Source organism: Sylvia atricapilla, chromosome 16 (genome assembly GCF_009819655.1).
Source record: "Sylvia atricapilla isolate bSylAtr1 chromosome 16, bSylAtr1.pri, whole genome shotgun sequence".
In the NCBI taxonomy this organism is placed as follows: domain Eukaryota; kingdom Metazoa; phylum Chordata; class Aves; order Passeriformes; family Sylviidae; genus Sylvia; species Sylvia atricapilla.
Window position 1 is genome coordinate 2,921,997 of NC_089155.1, and position 17,360 is coordinate 2,939,356.

At 54.3% G+C, this 17,360-nt stretch overlaps 2 protein-coding genes across 3 annotated transcripts in view; one reads left to right on the plus strand and one right to left on the minus strand.

Moving 5' to 3' along the window:
- TRPC4AP (transient receptor potential cation channel subfamily C member 4 associated protein) overlaps positions 1 to 4,839 on the plus strand; it is a 34,605-nt gene extending 29,766 nt beyond the window's left edge. The window contains exons 14-19 of the mRNA XM_066330554.1: positions 63 to 153; positions 667 to 807; positions 1,883 to 1,991; positions 2,196 to 2,308; positions 2,526 to 2,732; positions 3,682 to 4,839. Of these exons, the coding sequence (XP_066186651.1) occupies positions 63 to 153; positions 667 to 807; positions 1,883 to 1,991; positions 2,196 to 2,308; positions 2,526 to 2,732; positions 3,682 to 3,819 (799 nt within the window). The 3' untranslated portion in view covers positions 3,820 to 4,839. The remainder of the gene's footprint in view (positions 1 to 62; positions 154 to 666; positions 808 to 1,882; positions 1,992 to 2,195; positions 2,309 to 2,525; positions 2,733 to 3,681) is intronic.
- Positions 4,840 to 6,514: 1,675 nt separating this feature from the next.
- The window catches only part of MYH7B (myosin heavy chain 7B), a 28,630-nt gene continuing 17,784 nt past the window's right edge, over positions 6,515 to 17,360 (minus strand). For both annotated transcript variants that reach the window (XM_066330555.1, XM_066330556.1), the window contains 22 exons: positions 17,147 to 17,270; positions 16,652 to 16,788; positions 15,991 to 16,246; positions 15,230 to 15,472; positions 14,685 to 14,861; positions 14,201 to 14,346; positions 13,553 to 13,643; positions 12,603 to 12,992; positions 12,107 to 12,233; positions 11,686 to 11,804; positions 11,303 to 11,499; positions 10,773 to 11,122; positions 10,136 to 10,260; positions 9,127 to 9,242; positions 8,836 to 9,028; positions 8,555 to 8,758; positions 8,323 to 8,448; positions 8,038 to 8,208; positions 7,657 to 7,761; positions 7,167 to 7,262; positions 6,877 to 7,011; positions 6,515 to 6,679 (listed from right to left, as the gene is read on the minus strand). In XM_066330555.1, coding sequence (XP_066186652.1) covers positions 6,674 to 6,679; positions 6,877 to 7,011; positions 7,167 to 7,262; positions 7,657 to 7,761; positions 8,038 to 8,208; positions 8,323 to 8,448; positions 8,555 to 8,758; positions 8,836 to 9,028; positions 9,127 to 9,242; positions 10,136 to 10,260; positions 10,773 to 11,122; positions 11,303 to 11,499; positions 11,686 to 11,804; positions 12,107 to 12,233; positions 12,603 to 12,992; positions 13,553 to 13,643; positions 14,201 to 14,346; positions 14,685 to 14,861; positions 15,230 to 15,472; positions 15,991 to 16,246; positions 16,652 to 16,788; positions 17,147 to 17,270 — 3,634 coding nt within the window. In that variant the 3' untranslated portion in view covers positions 6,515 to 6,673. The remainder of the gene's footprint in view (positions 6,680 to 6,876; positions 7,012 to 7,166; positions 7,263 to 7,656; positions 7,762 to 8,037; positions 8,209 to 8,322; positions 8,449 to 8,554; positions 8,759 to 8,835; positions 9,029 to 9,126; positions 9,243 to 10,135; positions 10,261 to 10,772; positions 11,123 to 11,302; positions 11,500 to 11,685; positions 11,805 to 12,106; positions 12,234 to 12,602; positions 12,993 to 13,552; positions 13,644 to 14,200; positions 14,347 to 14,684; positions 14,862 to 15,229; positions 15,473 to 15,990; positions 16,247 to 16,651; positions 16,789 to 17,146; positions 17,271 to 17,360) is intronic.

The following is a 17,360-nucleotide window of genomic DNA, read 5'->3' on the forward strand; positions in this document are numbered from 1 at the left end:
ACAGTTGTGATCAAGTACTTCCCTTGCCCCAAAACTAACACCTCCTTTCTCCTCTTTCTCAGGTTTTGGCAAGCAAGGGCAGTTGAAAGTTTTCTGCGAGGCACCACCTCCTATGCAGACCAGATGTTCCTCCTCAAGAGAGGACTCCTGGAGGTAAATAAGTTTATGTCAGGTATCCTCCATAGCCATCAATAAGGATTTATCTGCAAGGAACCAAAATGGATAAAAATATCGTGTTAATATTATGCTGGGTTTAAAACTCAGTGGGGAAATGAAGGCCACTCAGACTGCCCCATTGAAGTAGTGGGGAAATAAACACTCAGGGAGGTAAATCAGGATCACAGTTTACTAGAGAAATCACAGTAGATGCAGCAACAATAATAAATTAAAAACTGCCCCTTATTCCTGTGTAAATATGACAAATACTGGGAACACTTATAAAAAATACCTGTGAATTCTGCTCAGATGTGGCCATTTGTGTAACCAGCATCACTGGGAAGTTACTTTAACAGGAGACTCATCTGAATTGTTGTCTTCAGTTTGGTGTTGCTCCATTCATTCACCCAAGAACTTGCAGATAAATGCTTTAAATACTGATGAAATCAGAGTCTTGTGCTGCTAGCTTGGACTCAGCTGTGACAATAACATGTTTTCCTCCCCTGCCAGCATATTCTCTACTGCATCGTTGATAGTGAGTGCAAGTCACGGGATGTGCTTCAGAGTTACTTTGACCTTCTGGGAGAGCTGATGAAATTCAATATTGATGCATTCAAGAGGTTCAACAAGTACATCAACACAGATGAGAAGGTAAATATTTATAAAAGCTACCCCCTGTGGCCCAAATTACACCATAGCACTAAAACTCGGATTCATTTGGTTTTGGTGTGGTTTTAGAGCTTGGGGCACAGTAAACATTAAGGGGTGAACTGCCAAAGTCCCTCAGTGTTTTCAGCAGTGCTCCAGCTGTCCTGAGTCAGTGAGTGCTGAGCTGGTCAGCAAACATTGCCCTGTTTCAGGCAGGTCTAAGGTCAGGCTCAAGGGCAGCAGAACATTTCCTGTGAAGTTGCCGGATTTGCGGTTAAGTGATAGTTGTGGACATTGAGACAGCTCCAAAAAATCTTTTACTGAAGCTTGCACTGGGAATTCCTTCGTGAATAAGGCTTAAAATCCTTGATGTATTTTATGTTATTTGAACTTAGAGACATTTTAAGAAGCTGTGGCTTATGTAAAATTGAGCTGCACATCAATGAACAGCTCTATGAAAAGTGGTTTCATGCTCTTGTGCACTTTCGACATGTAACATCAGCTGGTGGGTAGGTTCTGAATGGCCTTACACTCCTGCTTTTGTTACTGTAGTTCCTCTCGCGTTGTTAGGTCTGGTAGACCTTGGAGAAGGGATGTATAAATGTAATTAAAAGAAAACTATTTATTTTGGGTTTTTTTTCTCTAGTAAATTAACTCAAACTTTCTAGAGAATGTCTTTGTATTTCCTGTGTGCTTCCTGTTTATTGATCTCTGGCTGGGTTTAGTTCTCATTCTGTGTGACTCCCTTACTGTATTCCTCCCTAGTGCTGTCTGCTTGTACAAAATCAAGCAGGAATTCTCTATTTCAAAACAAGTAGTGTATGAAATCTCACTTTCATTGGAGTGACATAGCTTCAAAAGAGATTTTAGGGATGCCAGGATGGCATTTTTCCATTCCATAGTGTTTTTAAGGAAACCTTTGGTCAGCCCTCAGTGCTAGTGTTGGCTTGGGCTGGGTGAGGGAGGGCTGGAAGTGATGTCTCCTCTTACCTTGTTAGAGATAACAAAAAGGTAATGACCTTGAGTATTAATATATTTAAATCTGTTAAGCTCAACACTACAAAGTGTTTCTGTTCAGTTCCAGATATTTTTAAACCAGATCAACAGCTCTCTGGTGGACTCAAACATGCTCGTTCGCTGCATCACGCTGTCCCTGGACCGGTTTGAGAATCAGTCTGATGCTAAAGGTGAACAGGAAGCAATGGGGTGGGACTGGGGGATGTTCGGTGGTGTGATAATGGTTAATGGAAATCTGGCCTTTGACACTTTGGGGCTTAGACAAGGGAAATGCCACCCTGAAAGTTTGAGCACCAGTTTTTACTGCCCCAGTGCTTGGATCAGCATGTGTGAACCTCCAGCAGCTGGTGATTTTGTTTCTCCTCTTGCTGCAGTTGCAGAAGTCCTGTCCGAGTGCCGCCTGTTGTCCTACATGTCCCAGATGTCCATGAGAATGTCCTTCCTCTTCCGTCTCATTAATATTATCCATGTCCAGACACTCACACAGGTAAAGAGCTGCAGGGACCTTGCAGATGCCTTACTGGGGCTGGAGTGGTGAGCAGGGAGGAGCCTGGTTTCCCTGGAGGGCACCCATGTCCCTTTTTCCTTGCTCTGTGCAGGAACACTTCTACTGTGTGCTTTCCACAGGCTTGTTTTAGAGGGACTTGTATACAACAGGTTATCTTGGTATTGAGATTTTTTTGCTGTGTCATTTTCACTTCCAGGAAAATGTCAGTTGTTTGAACACAAGTTTAGTTATCCTAATGCTGGCCCGAAGGAAAGAAAAGCTCCCTTTTTATCTGCGCACCTTGCAACAGATGGAATACACGGAAAAATACCCTGGCTTCATCCTGAACAACTTCCACAGTCTCCTGCGATTCTGGCAGCAGCATTACCTCAACAAGGATAAAGACAGCACCTGCTTAGAAAATGTATGTGACCCTCTTAGCATGGCAGGAGTCAATCCTAGCAACACCTGTCTCCAAAATGGGAGGTGGGGAAGGGAAGGAACGGAGGAAGTTCTGCCCCCAGTGTAACTCCTGTGGTGCTTTTCACAGCTCAGAGTCAGGCTGCCACAAGGCAGGTGCTGGGCTTCCCTGTAAACACGACCTGAGGTCTTGGCTCTGGCACACAGAAGTGACACTGGTCTGTGCTGAGTGGGGTGGAGAGACAGGGCTGGCAGGATGGCCAGGCAGGGGGAAGCAGGACAGAATCCAGTGCCCAGGCTAGTTAGCACATTAGCCAAACTGTTCCCTCTTCCTCGTGTGGCAAACAGTGCAGCAAGAATATCTGATACTGCTGCTGGAAGCCAAGGGAGCAGCCAGCAGGTTCCTGTGCCAGAGCTGGTTTGTCCTGGGTCGCTGGTGGGTAGAAAGAACCAATGATCCAGTTATGTGGGTGACACATGGTCTGATGTTGGCCTGCTGGGGTGGCCTTTGGCTTTGGGGAAATAATGCAGGAGGCATGTGAGCAGGGAATGTGTTGGTTTTTGGGTCATCTCGGGAGTGGGAGCTACTTCCAGCATTGGTTGTCTGCGGCACCACAAGGTTCCAGTTTGTGTTTGAACTGGACAGCAAAGGAGAAGTTTGGGATTATGGGTGTACTGGCCCAGGTGGGCTGGGGTCACCCTGTGCTGCTCCTAGCAGCTGCCAGAGGCACTGGGAGTCCTTGTGCACATCTGGAGAGTGGGCAGCTGGTTGTAGAGGGTGTAGCTGTTCAACACCCAGCCCTGCTGCTGGGCCCCAGGGAGGGAGGGCATAATGGGGGATCCAAAGTGTTGGTCACACTGTGGGGCTGGGTAGCTCAGGCTGAACAGGAAGAGCTTTGGGAGGTGTTTCCTGCTGTGGCCTCCACTGACCCCCATGTTGTGTGTGCCCACAGAGCTCCTGTATTAGTTTTACCTACTGGAAAGAGACTGTTTCGATACTGCTCAGTCCGGACCGGACGTCCCCCTGTGCCATAGTCAGCTACATCGACGAGGCGTACATGGACATTGACAGAGACTTTTCCGAGGAGTAATTCCTGCCTCCAGCTTGTGACGGACAGCTGGGAGGTCCCTCGCAGCCCGGGGATTTTCAGGGATACGCTGTGTAGTGTGTGTGTGCAGCTCGGAGCTGCGGAGCGTCGTCCCACCCCGCCCTGCCCTGCCGGCCCCCAGCTCTGACACTCGGACGGCTCTCTGGGCAACACATTCAGGGATGTATCTTCCAGTTGTTCTGGGATAAAAATAATCACCTGCACAAACCAGCCTGTATTATTTTTTTCCTCTCTCCCAGTCTGGTGGGGCTGGCAGAAGGGGTTTTGCTGACATGAGGGTTCTCTGTACGTGCCAGTTGAGGTGTGGCTCTCTCAGGGCTGCCAGGATGAGCAAGTTGAAAAGCACAGCAATTGCCCTCCAAGTGTGAGGTCCAAGGAGCCCGTGTGAGCAGGACCCCACCACCAGCCATGTGCAGAGCCACCACGAGGACTCCCTGCAGGTGTAACTCTTCCGCTGGGCTTTGGAATCAGGGCTTTGGGGTTGGTTAGAGCATGAGTGTGTGTGCGTGTGTGTGCTTTTCATTCCTGAGAGCCCCAGCTCCAGTCACCTCTTTACCATCGCCTTTTGGATCATTTGGTACTAAATCTATCTGTGCATTAGGAGAGAACCTCTGCTCCTGCTGTCCTTCCTGCAGCTCCTTCCCATCTGGAGGTGTTTCGCAGCGCTGGAGAACTGAGACATTTCAGCAGTGGTGGAATTGCAACAGGGGTTGGCTTTTTCATGGAGCACTAGCATTAAAATGTACTAATTTTTTAAACTTGCGGCTTGTCCCTTCTTGGGTAACTAATCTGGTTTTAAAATCCTTTTCAGGACCATTGCTCTTGATGTTAACCTGCTATGCCTGGAAGTCTTATGTCAGTCTCTTGCTTTCAGTCCTTAATATCAACACACACATTAATCTTGAAAGTGCAATATTTACTGGAGATGTCCGTTTTTTTTCCTGGATCTGTTTAATCAGAATGTGTTAAATGCTGGGAATAAACACTCCTGGTTGAAAGTAACTTTGTAGGATATGTTGGGAAAGGGGGAATGGGGTATTGGCAGCCTTGATTGCCAAGCCTGCACATTGCCTGCCCACCAACACCATATTGCTCCAGCACATTCAGATAACCCAGGAATGAGATACACTACTCATAATCCACTACGTTTAAGTCAGAAACATGTCTTGCAGCTACAGCTAAAAGAAACCAGTTTTGAAACACACATCTGAATTTTTTAAACATTTTCTAATTTATTTGACGAGATGACTTCAGCTCTGTCCAGGCTCTGAAGGGTTGAGGATGTCCCAGAGCTGCGGCCTTTTGTCTCCTCGTTGCCAGCAGCATGAAATCCACCCTGAGGCTCCCTCTGCTGGGGCTGGAGAGGTGAAGGAGGTTCCAGCCCCAGGGGCAGGACTTGTCTCTGAACATCTCCCCTTTTCTTCTCCCACACCTCAGTGTCCTGCTGTGGGCTCTAACAGAGCTGCTGAGTGTGTGCATAAAGCTGGAGCCTTGCAGGAGCTCCTGGGGATCCTGGTGTCCCCCCCTGGGAGCTGCATCCCACTCTGGTGAGGATCCCCTGGGGAGCTTCTTGCCATGGCAGCTTCACCTCTGATCCTCACCAGGTCAGCCCCTCCTTCCCCTCAGCTCATTTCTTTCTCATCTGTACTTTTTTTTTGTTCTTGGGTATTTGTGTTTTTGGTGTATCTTTGCTTCTTCTTAACTGTAATAGATGTACACTTAAAATAAATGCTTCAAATTAAAAGGCTTTAAGTTAAGGGATGCCTTTTCCACAGTGTAGTTAATTGGTGCAGCCACTGCTTGCTGCTAACGCTGCAGTCTCACTCCTCTCTCTGTTTTAAAGACAGTTTGGGGCCAGCTGCCTCTGGCCTTGCCCATGGGCCTGGGGGCAGCTGAGCTGAGCCCACACCATCTGTGGGGGACCTCCCAGGCCTGGGAGCACAGGCTGGGTTTTGCTTTTGGGCTGATTGAGCAGAGAAGGGCACAGGGAAGAAACCCCTGGCAGCTCCTCCAGGGCTGGAGCGTGCTGGGCTCCAGGGAAAAGGCTCTGCCCCAGTGCACAGAGGGTCACAGGCAAATCCCAGCTGAGGCCACATTCCTTTGGGATGTCTGTCCATGCCAGATGCTTCAAGAATCTCATGGTGAGAGGGACCAGACCCATGGAGGTGGCAGCAGGCTCTGGGCTGGGATGAGAGGGAGGTGAGATCCCTGGCACTAACAAATACCTCTGGAAGTCTGCACTGTCCCCATGGATTATTAAGGTTCGTGCTGCCCTGATTAATGCCTATTTGCTAACTGCAAATAAACGTATTAAATGGAAACTATTAAAGAAATCTATTTTAAAGAAATGAGTGGAGATGTCTTTCTTTCCAGTGCCTTTGCCAAAGCCATAACCCTCCCCAGGGCTGTATTAGGGGGCTTATGTTCTCAGGAGTAGTGGCTGAGTTCTGTCATGCCTCATTGCCTCAGCTCTGGTCCCCTGCAGTTAGAGGTGTTTTGGGGGGAGGTATGAGGAAATGGCTCTTTTCCCAAAACCTGTCCCAAGCCAGGGCCCTAGAGCTGGGAGAGGGAGGCCTGGCCTTCTCTCCTGCCTGTGCCTCCCTGTGAAAAATGCTCCCCAAGACCCCAGGGGCAGAGGCCAAGGCCCTGGTTACCCTGTGACACAGAACAGAGCCAGTCCTCGCAGATGTACATTTATTCATGCAGTGCAAAGCTGACGGTGACTGTTGCAGCCACTTTCTTCCAACCTACAGCAGCAGCTGTAGGAATAGCAGCAGCAGCAGCAGCTGTAGGGATCCCAGCAGCTGCACTAGGGCAGGGCAGGGCAGCCAGGCTCCTAATGCTGGAAAAAGTGCCCAAAGGGCTTTAGTAAGGGGGGATCCAGAGGCAGGGAGCACTCTGCCACCCCTCAGCTCCAGCATCATCGGTGGGAGGTGAGGCAGCAGTGCCACAGCAGGGTGTGACTGTGCTCACTGCCCTGGCTCCAGGGCTGCCAGGAGCCCCTGCCCACCTCCCCGTGCTCCCACCAGGAGTGCCCACCTTGGAGATGATGTCCCTGGTGCGGGCGCGCAGTTTGTTGACCTGGGTCTCGGCGATGTCGGCGCGCTCCTCGGCGTCGTCCAGCTCGTGCCGCACCTTGCGGAACTTCACCAGGTTGGAGTTGGCCTGCTGCTCCTGGGCAGGGAGAGGGCAGGGCTGGGTGCATGGGGCACGGGGGACAGCAGGCTCCGAGCTCCCCACAGTGCTCTCGTGGCCCCTGGCAGCCACGGCAGGCAGTCCCAGGGAGGGACAGCCCTGTCCCCTGTCCCAGAGCAGTGATGGGCACTTACTGCCTCCTCAAACTGGCGCTTGTAGCTCTTGACCTTGCTCTGCAGCTTGTCAATCAGGTCCTGCATCCGAGCCAGGTTCTTCCGGTCTTCCTCAGCCTGCAAATGCCCCAGCTCCCTTAGCCAGACCCAGCAGCCCCTCACATCCACCTTTATCAGAGTCCCAGTGGTGCCACCTCACAAACACAGCACCAACCTGCCCCACCGACCTGGCCTTGTGTCACAGCACCCATCCCCTGGACCCCCCTTTGTGTCCCATCATCACCCAGCTCAGGAGGTGCTGGGAAATGGGCAGCAGGACCCAGAGAAGGGAGAGGATGTTGTGATGGGGAGAAGCCGGTGCAGTTGTTGTCATTCCCCACAGAGAGCCCAGAAGAAGCCCAGCCTGGGCTGAGCCTGGTGGATGGGTTCTTGGGTAACATGAGGCCAAGCAAAGATAATTGTGCCAGGGGCTGCTGGATCGGGGCTGAAGCTCTGTCCAGAGCTGCTGTACCTGGTAGCTGAGCTCCTTGATCCTGCGCTCGTACTTGCGAATGCCTTTCTGGGCCTCTGCCATCTTCTTCTGCTCCGCATCCAGCTCTCCCTCCAGCTCCCGCACCTGCAGGGGGCACAGACTGGCTCGGCACATGGCTCCCTAGCACCAGTGCCAGCCCAGCTAAAGCCAAGCCACTCTCCCAACTCAGAGAAGCCACAGCAGATGCTAAAACCATCCTGAGCTGGGCCCAGCCTGGCAGGGTCTTGGGGACTGTCCCCTGGTCCCCCAGAGGCACCACCTGTCCTCAGGGATGGGGCAGAGTGGTGCCACAGGAACTGGGGCAGACCCCAGGGTTGGCTCCTGAAGAACACAGCCAGGGATCTGCCCCTACTTTCTCACCCTGGTCTCCAGCTTCTGGATCTGCTTCTTGCCCCCCTTGAGAGCAATCTGCTCTGCCTCGTCCAGGCGCGTCTGCAGGTCCTTGATGGTCTGCTCCATGTTCTTCTTCATGCGCTCCAGGTGTGCGCATGTGTCCTGCTCCTTCTTCAGCTCCTCTGCCATCACAGCAGCCTGCGAGGCCAAGAGCACAGGGACATCAGCTCAAGGCCAGGGGGCCCTGCCAGACCAGAGGCTCAGTGGAGATGTCACCACAACCCCACAGCACAGTCCCCACCACTCTCTTACATCTGTGATGGCCTTCTTTGCCTTCTCCTCAGCATTGCGACACTCCTGCACTGCGTCGTCCACCTCACTGCTCATCTGGGAGATGTCTGCCTCCAGCTTCTTCTTTTGGTTGATCAGCCCCGTGTTCTGCACACAGAGCAGGTTCAGTGTGACCAGGACTGGTCATTCATCACTGCTGGACAGGCTCCTGGCTCTCCTACCAGCGCAGACACAAGCCTTGGCAGGGCCTCACCTGGGACTGGAGCAGGGTGACCCTCTCGGTGGACTCCAGCAGCTCCTGCTCTGCCAGCTTCCTGCTCCTCTCCGCCTGCTCCAGCGCTGCCCGCAGCTCCTCCACCTCGGCCACCAGCAGGTTGTTGTGGCGCTCCAGGGCATCTGCCTGCTCCTTCAGGTCGTCGTTGTGGCGCTGGGTGTCATCCAGCTCGATCTGCAGCTCCTGTGGGGCAGCGTGGGGTCAGTGGGGACAGCCAGGAGCCAGGCTGGCAGCAGGGACAGCACCGAGTCTGTCCCAACCTTGATCTGGGCCTGGAGCTGGCGGCTCAGCTTCTGGAACTCGGCGGCCTGGCGGTTGGCGTGGTTCAGCTGGAGCTCCATCTCGTTCAGGTCCCCCTCCATCTTCTTCCTCAGCCGCATGGCCTCGTTCTTGGCCCGGGCCTCTGCGTCGATGGAGGCCTGCATGGAGTCCATGGCGCGCTGGTGGTTGCGCCTGCAGGAGAGACCACACATCAGCCCCGTCCCCTGGGGACACCAGTCTGGGCAGCCCTGCCAGGGCCATGTCCCAGCCTGTCCCCTCACCCCACACACCTCATGTTCTCAAACTCCTCGTCCTTCTCTGCCAGCTTCCTGTCCATCTCAGCCTTGATCTGGTTCAGCTCCAGCTGGATGCGCAGGGTCTTGCTCTCCTCGTGTTCCAAGGCTCCCTAGAGACAGCTCAGCCATGGGGAGGTGGTTCCTGGGAAGGGGACTCTCCCCGGCCACCCGTCCCACCCTGCCCTTGTCCCCCAGCCCTTTGCTACGGCGGGCAGAGCAGCTGGAGCCTGTAGTGCCTGCAGGACCCCCGTGTTATGAGTAAGGGGCGGTGACTGGCTCATGCAAATGAGAAAGGGTTGTTGAGTGTGGTGGGGAGTTCTGTTTGGGTTCACAGTTCTTTTGATACATTTCTACTGTTCCAGAATAGTTTAGAACCCTTTTCTGTTCTCCCTCCAACCCTCCCCTCCCGTTCTGTGGCTCCAGCCAGACAGCTCTGACTTACACGGCCCTAAAAACGTGGACGGGGAGGGGACGTGTTCTCTGTCCCCTGCAGGAGGCGGCAGGGAGCGGGGACACTTGTTGCTAGGAGGCCGGGCAGGGGAACATGGCACCACCAATCAGGGTATGAGAAGGGCTCCACCAATCAAAAGGCACAGAAAGACTGATTGACAGGCCATGGGCGGAGCAAAGTATCCATATATGGGCAAACTGCAGGCTGTGGGTGTGGCCAGAATGCCATATAAGGGTTGCTCATTAATATTAATGAGGTGATGCACGCTCAGTGTATAAAAGGCAGAGACACCATTTTGTGACAGCAGCTTCTGGTGGACAAGAAGCTCTCAGCACTGTTCCCCCTTTGCTTTGTAATTTTAATGGGTTCAAATTAAGTTTTATTTACTCATTCCTGCCCATGTTTAGAGTCGTTTATAACACTCATCAATGGGATTCCCAGGAGTTACAGCCTGGTTCAGGACTGTCACCGTCCAGCAACATCCAACCACAGCTGTAGAGGGGGGCAGTGGCTTCTGGGGGCAGCAGGAATATGTGGGAAACAAGGACTCACCTCAGCCTCCTCCAGAGCTGCCTGGATATCACTTTTCTCACTCTCTAACATTTTCTTCACCTTCTCCAACTCATGGATGGTTTTGCCTCCCAGACTTATCTGGTCAGTCAAGTCAGCAATTTCCTCTGCCAGGGACAGAATCAGTTTGGTCAGGAAGGAGTTCCTAGGGCCAGCCCTGTGCAAGAGACATCCCCATCCCCCTGCCCAGGCTCAGCTGATGTCCCCCAGCCCCTCAGAGAGCAGCCAAGGTTCTGCCTGGGGACATTTCTGCAGTCTGGGAGAGAGCATAGAAGACGCATTCAGGATCTGGGGAGAGCTGTTTGTTCCCCAGGAACACACCCAAGGCAGTGTCATGACACAGCCATGGCACTTGGCAGCACCATTTGGGAACAGGAGCCATCTGGGGACAGGAGCCAAGTGGCTCTGCCTGTCCTCCCCAAGTGTCCCCAGCATGAGGGCAGGACACACACTGGCATCCCAGCAGGGCTGCTGCATCCCTCCACTGCTGCATCAGTGGGTGGGCTCAGCAGCAAGGTTCTCTCCTGGCCAACATGGGACCCAATCCCACGTGTCTGAGGACAGGGCAGGAGCAGGAGCCTGGGCAGAGCCCCAGGGGAGTGCCTGAGCCCAGTCCTACCCTGCAGGTTCTTGTTCTCCCTCTTGAGTGTCTCCAGGTTGTCCAGGGACTCCTCGTAGGCATTCTTGAGCTTGAAGAGCTCTGTGCTCAGGCTGCGCGACTCCTTCTGTGACACCTCCAGCTCCACCTGGGTCTCCTCGTACTTCTGCTTCCACTCGGCCAGGATCCTGTCAAAGTTGCGCTGCTTCTTGTCCAGGGCAGCGCAGGCCGAGTTGGCGCGGTCCAGGTCCACCGAGAGGTCCTCGATCTCGGTCTGCAGCCGGTGCTTGGTCTTCTCCAGCGAGGAGCACTTGGCGTGGGCGGCCTCCACAGCCTCCTCTGCCTCCTGCAGCCGGGTGGCCAACTTCTTCCTGCCCATGGCACCAGGGTGAGCGCTCCCTGCCCCACTGCCCTCCCTGCCCCACTGCCATCCCACCCCACAGCCTCTGATCCAGGTAGGAGCATGCTGTGTCACTCCAGGTCTGGGAGTGCTCCATTGCTGAACAGGACGTTGTCACCTACAAGGAACCAACTTGTGCCATGCGACTTACTTGGCTTCCTCCAGCTCCTCAGTCCTCTGGATGGCATCAGTCTCGTACTTGGTTCTCCACTGGGCCACCTCGGCGTTGGCTTTGGACAAGTTCCTCTGGAGCTCGCTCTTGGCCTCCACCTCCTCCTCATACTGCTCCCGCAGCAGGTCACAGTCATGCCGAGAGGCTTGCAGGGCATGGGCCAGGGCATTCTTGCTCTGAGGAAGGGACAGCAGCAGCTGGCTCCAGGACACACCCCATGGCACCAGGACTGGGAGCAACAGCAAGGAACATCTGTCCTTCCAGGTGAAGAGCTGCCCTGTGTGCAGGGTATGTCCCACCTCCCCAGTCCAAGGGTCTGCCACAGTGTCACTCAGAGACCAGCCCATACCCTGAAACCTCACCTTGGTCTCTTCCTCCAGCTGCCTCTTGAGCTCCTCAATGCTCTGTGTGAACGAGACCTTTCCACGGCTCAGCTGGTTGATGAAGGACTCCTTCTCCTCCAACTGCCGAGTAAGTTCCCCTGGGTTCAAACAGAGCCAAAACAGCTACTTCAGGGCTGTAGGGCTGCAGTGTGCGCTAGCCCAGACTCCTCCGGAGCCTGTGGCCTCCAGCTGTATCCCCACCACAGCAAGCTGGGCCATGGGCAGAGGTGCGACCAGCTAAAGTCAAAGGATGCCAGTGTGGAATCCCTCCTGAGGCACAACTAGTTTTCCCTCTGTGGCAGGAGGAGGAGGAGAACTGCCCAGCTGAACCCACTCCCCGAGCCAGACAGCCCAGAGCCCTCCTGAGGCAGCAGGGTGCCCTGGCTTGTGCCCCACACACCGTTCTCAGTCTGCAGCCTGCCCCGCTGGGCGTTCACGTCCGTCAGCTGGCGCTGCAGCTCGTCCACTCTGGCCTTGGCCTCGTTCAGCTGGTCCTCGTAGGTGCGGCACAGCTTCTCAGCATTGGCCTGCAGGCACCAAGCACGGCCTGGCTGAGCTCAGCTCTGGCCACGGAGCACCCATCTCCCACCCTGGGACAGCCTGCCCTGCTCAGTGGATCTTATGGACACACAAGGCAGAGAGCAGGAGCTGGCCAGAGCTCACTGCTAAGCTAATAGTGTCTCTCTGCAGTCAAGCCTCCCAGGAAATGTCTTCCCAGAGCCTCCAGACTTGACTAGGAGAAGTAAAGCATCCTGTAGTGACAAAGGGACAAGCTATGGGTCAAAGAGCTGTTTGAGACACCACTCCATGGATGTGGCTGTGCTGGTCATGCTGCACCCCGCTGCACTGATGTCCAGAGGAGAGACCAACCAACCCCGTGGAGAATCAGGACCCACCTTGTTCTTGGTGACATACTCCACGTTGGAGGACAGGTCATCAATCTCCATCTTCATCTCGCTCTTCTCCTTCTCCAGCTTCTGCTTGACGCGCTGCAGGCCGTCGATCTGCTCGCCCAGCTCGGCCACGGTGTCCGCGTGCTTCTTGCGCAGGGCGGCCGCCGTGGCCTCGTGCTGCAGCCTGGCCTCCTCCAGGTCCCGCCGCAGCTTCAAGAACTCCGCCTCCCTCTTCTTGTTGAGCTCCAGCTGCGTGGCCGTGGTGCCGCCCGCCTCCTCCAGCCGCTCGCTCAGCTCCTCCAGCTCCCGCGACACCTCCGCCCGCTGCTTCTCCACCTTGGCCCTGGCCGCTCGCTCGGCCTCCAGCTCCTCCTCCAGCTCCTCCACGCGTGCCTGGACACACAGCAAAGGGCAGATGTGCCAGGCTGTGGGGGAAGCGCCACTGTCTCTGCTCTCCACAGTGGGGCAGGATCTCTGATGATGATGGGAGGCAAAAAAGCCACCAGTCTTGGGCTGTTTTGGGAGGCAGGCGCTCCTTGGTAGCACGTTTGGAGCTCCTGCTCTCCTTTGTCCTTGCCATCAGGATCCAGCTGGCATTACCTTCTGTTTATGGGAACTTTCATGACTGGGGGGACCTGTCTCTGATAGGAAGAAGCCCAGTGTCCTAGATTTGGGGTTTCAGAGTTTGGTTACTGGATTAAAGGGTTTATTTTGGACAGAGGACTACATCCTGGAAGCTGTTTCTCAGGCTGGTGACCGTGTTCATCTCAATTTTTTAATTTTCAACCCACCACGTTTTGGCGGAGGGCTTGGCTCCTGCCACCCATGGCAGCTTTTTCCAAAGAGATGCCCCTGTGCTCAGAGAGGGACTGGCTCATGCAGATTCCCCAGCACATCACATCTAATGGAAATTCTGGACTCCCAAGATGTAAGAACAGCTCTTCCCACCATACCTGGACCTCCTTGATCTTTTTCTGCAGCTGGGCCTCCATCACCTGCCCATCTTCAATCCTTGAGTTCAGCTGACTCATCTCAAAGTCTTTCCTGTAAAGGCAGAAGTCGGAGCCTCTGGTCAGACAAACACTGTCCTGACAAGTCTCTGTGGCACCTAAATTTCCCTACACTCTTACACCCAGGCCAGAGGACAAACAAACCCACAATGGAAAGGGACTGCAGGGAATAAGCAGCAGCTCATGGAAGGCTCACAGGAAGGGCTGAAGTAGCCAAACTGGAAAACAACTGGCTCTGAGAGTTTCCCTCCAAGGTCCCAAGGTGCTCTCCAGTTCCCCAATGAGAACGGGACATGACTGAAGTCTGTACTTGCAGCTGAGGCCCAGCAGTGTGTTGGATCCTGCCAGGCAGGTCCCTCCCCTCCAGCCCCATGTACAAAGGAGGGTCCATTGTGCCCTGGTCTATGAGCCTGTCACAAGCTCCTCAGCCTCTCTGCAAAGTGCTCAGGAAAGCCAAACCTTCACTGTGCCTGGACTGGTCACCCACCAGTGCCCAGAGCCACAGCCCAGCCACCCCTGCAGAGACCACACATCTGCTGGATTTAGAGGTGCAGGGCAAGCCCAGAGCCCAGGCATGTGTCACACACTCACTTCTTGAGCTTCTCATCCAGCTGCTGTTTGTCATTCTCCAGATCCATTACAGACTCTTGTGACAGCTTCAGATCTCCCTCAAGCTTCCTCTTTGCTCTCTCCAGGTCCATGCGGACCTTCTTTTCTTGTTCAAGAGAACTTTCCAGCTGGAGAATGAAGAGAGGTGGGGTAGGGAGGGAAAGGACCTTCTGTAGCCTTACCCATGTCCACTGATGTGGGAACTTCACCAATCCCCTGGGAGCCAGAGGGGTTTCCCTGCTGGTCTCCAGTCCCATTCCCTCAGCCCAGGACTGCTGCCCATGAGGGGCTCTACACCACCTCTTGTTTCAGGGGTAGTTTGTCAATGGGATTTTCAATCAACTGGCCATATTACAGGGGGATCTGGTAATGATCCCACATCCAGATCCCACTCAGGGATCTTTGGGCTCTCCTGGAGATGTGACTCAAACTTCTCTTGCTTTATTCTCCCTGGCCTACAACTCACATCGTCCACTTGCTGCTCCAGTTTGGCCTTGGCTTTGGTCAGTGTGTTGGCCTTGTCTTCCTCAGCCTGCAGGTCATCCAGGGCCTGCTGATGGGCCTCTTGCAGGGCTTTCTTCTCCTTTGTCAGCTTGGCAATGATCTCATCCAGACCAGCCATCTCCTCAATCAGGTTTTTAACCTGGATCAGTGAGGACAAAATTAGCGAGCAGCTTCTCAGAGGGAAGCTACCCCAGCAGCCCAGCACTTGAAAGGCAGGACTCCATCCATGGGCAACAGCAGCTGGGCTCCCCACCAGCAGCCAGCCCCTCTCCCCTTGGCCAGGCTGGTTTTCCATGCCTCAGATCACTTGCCACGGCACAGAACCATTGTCCCACAGCCCTCTGGGCAATGAGGCAGGACACAGAGGGTTTTTCCCTCTCACACCTCCCTTTTCCCTCTGCCACGCCCCAGTTCCCCCACACCAGCAGCCTTATCCCAGATGTTCCTCCAGTGTCCCCACAAGCACTGAGGCCCCAGGGCAGTGAGGTTGGACCCTGCAGGGGTTACCTTGTTCTCTGTGGCGTGTTTCTCCTTCTCCACCTTGGCCAGTGTGATCTCCAGGTCATCAATGTCCTTCTTCAGCTCTGCACACTCATCCTCCAGCTTGCGTTTCTTGGCAGTGAGCTCTGAGCTCATCTCCTCCTCATCCTCCACACGCTCCATCAGCTCCTTCACTTTGGCCTCCAGCTGGATCTTGGACTTGATGAGCAGGTCACAGCGTTCTTCTGCGTCTGCCAGGTTGTCTTGCTCCTGGGAGAGGCACAGCAGAGCCAGTACTCACCCTCTGCCCCAGGACTCTGCTCTCAGCCCTTTTGTCCTGGCCTTCTCCTTGTGGAAGGGGCAGAACAAGGTCAAGGTGCTCAGGTGTACCAAAACTACAGCTCCAGTCACTGCCCATCATCGAGGTTCGCAGGACAACCACTCACACTAACCAGGGCCAAAGAGCAACTCAATCTTTCCAGAGGAAGGACATGCTGGCACAAAAAACAGCACAAAATTTGGCGAGCAAACGTTGCCATCCCCTCCCACTCCTTTGTGTGGAGAACACCTTTCCCAGAGCCAGGGGATCACAGATCCCTGTGACAGCCCCAGGATGTGATGGTACTTCAGGTCTGCAGTCTTAGGTTGTGCTTCAGACAGATTGTGGCAATGAGGGGAGCTTCAGAACTGCAAGAGGCTGAAGGAGGGGTCTAGGACATTCTGCTCCTTCTTCCACCCATGGACCCTGCACTGTCTGAACACCCCCAGAGAGAGAGTGAGGCACTCACTGCCTGCAGCTGGAGAGCCAGGTCGTTCTTCTCCTGGATCATGGAGACTTGCTTCTCTTCCAGCTCCTTCCTCTTAGCCTCAGACTTGTCCAGAGCCTCCTTCAGCTTCTGGAATTCCTCCTTCAGGTTGGACATTTCCTTCTCAGTCTGAGCAGACTTGAGTAAAGGCTTGATCTTGAAGAACAGCTTCATCCAGGACCAGTTCTTGACAGCGTTGAAGGCACGGATATTCCACTGGATGGTATAGAGGGCTTCCCTGGGGGAATGCAAGCACAGCATCATCAGGGGAGGACATTCCTCATGTCCCATTCTGGCTTCTGCAGGCCTGGATATGGCTCCATTCTCCACCAGCTGGACAAATGGCAGAATGGTAAATGAATGGAACATGGTCTGCACACTGTAGTGGCGCTGCTGGGATGGGTGGGGTGGCCTGGATTTCAGCTCTCCTCACTCTGCCTCCCTCTGAATCTTCCAGTGGAAACCAGAGGCTCCACACCTAGATCCCCCCTACCAGGGCCATGCCAGACCTCTTGCAGGTTTGCTTCCATCCCTCAGGACCAATCACTGCCAGACACAGATAAACCCCACAGGTCAAACCCATGGACACGAGCAGAAGAGACAAGGAGACACAAAGTTCTGCCTTTTGCCCCCACAGCTCTACCTCCTGCTGATGATCTTCTGATACTCCACACGCATGAGGTACCCACGGATCCTGGCCTGGAGCATCGTCAGGACCTTGGCCAGACGTTCATCTCGCATCTCCTCCAGCAAGCCCAGCAAACCAGCCTTGAAAAACACCTGTGGCCAAGAGAGTGGAGTCAGCAGAAGGACAGAAGGCTCAGGGGTGACACAGCCTGCCAGGGAAACATGGAGGTGCAGCCACACATGGCACAGGGAACCAGATCTGCCCTGAGCATAATATGCTCCCCAGCAGGGACAGGATGATGTGGTGGGTGGGATGAGGTCAGGCAGCAGTGACCTGCTCAGAGCTGTTCTTTCTCTTCCCAGCCTGCACTTTCCTCTGCCCTCCTGTGTCCCTTCAAGGGCCGCACACACCCTGCAGAGTGCCAGGCACTCTGTGGCCAGGCAGAGACAGGCACAGGGAGTAACAGGACGGGAAATTTCTCCCTCCCAAGGATCAGCTGCCCACTCTCACCTTGGTGTGACCAAACTTGTACTGTGCACGGTCCAGTTCCAGGGAGCTCAGCAGCTTCTCTGTGGCCTTCCTGCTGTCCACAAACTTGTCCTCTGGAATGGCTGCTGGATTGAGGATACGGTAGCTGCAGGGCAAAGCAGAGGGGGCCATGCAAGAGGACTGCAGCACCACCATCATCCCAGAGCCCCAGGAATGCCAGTTCCCACTGGAGCCA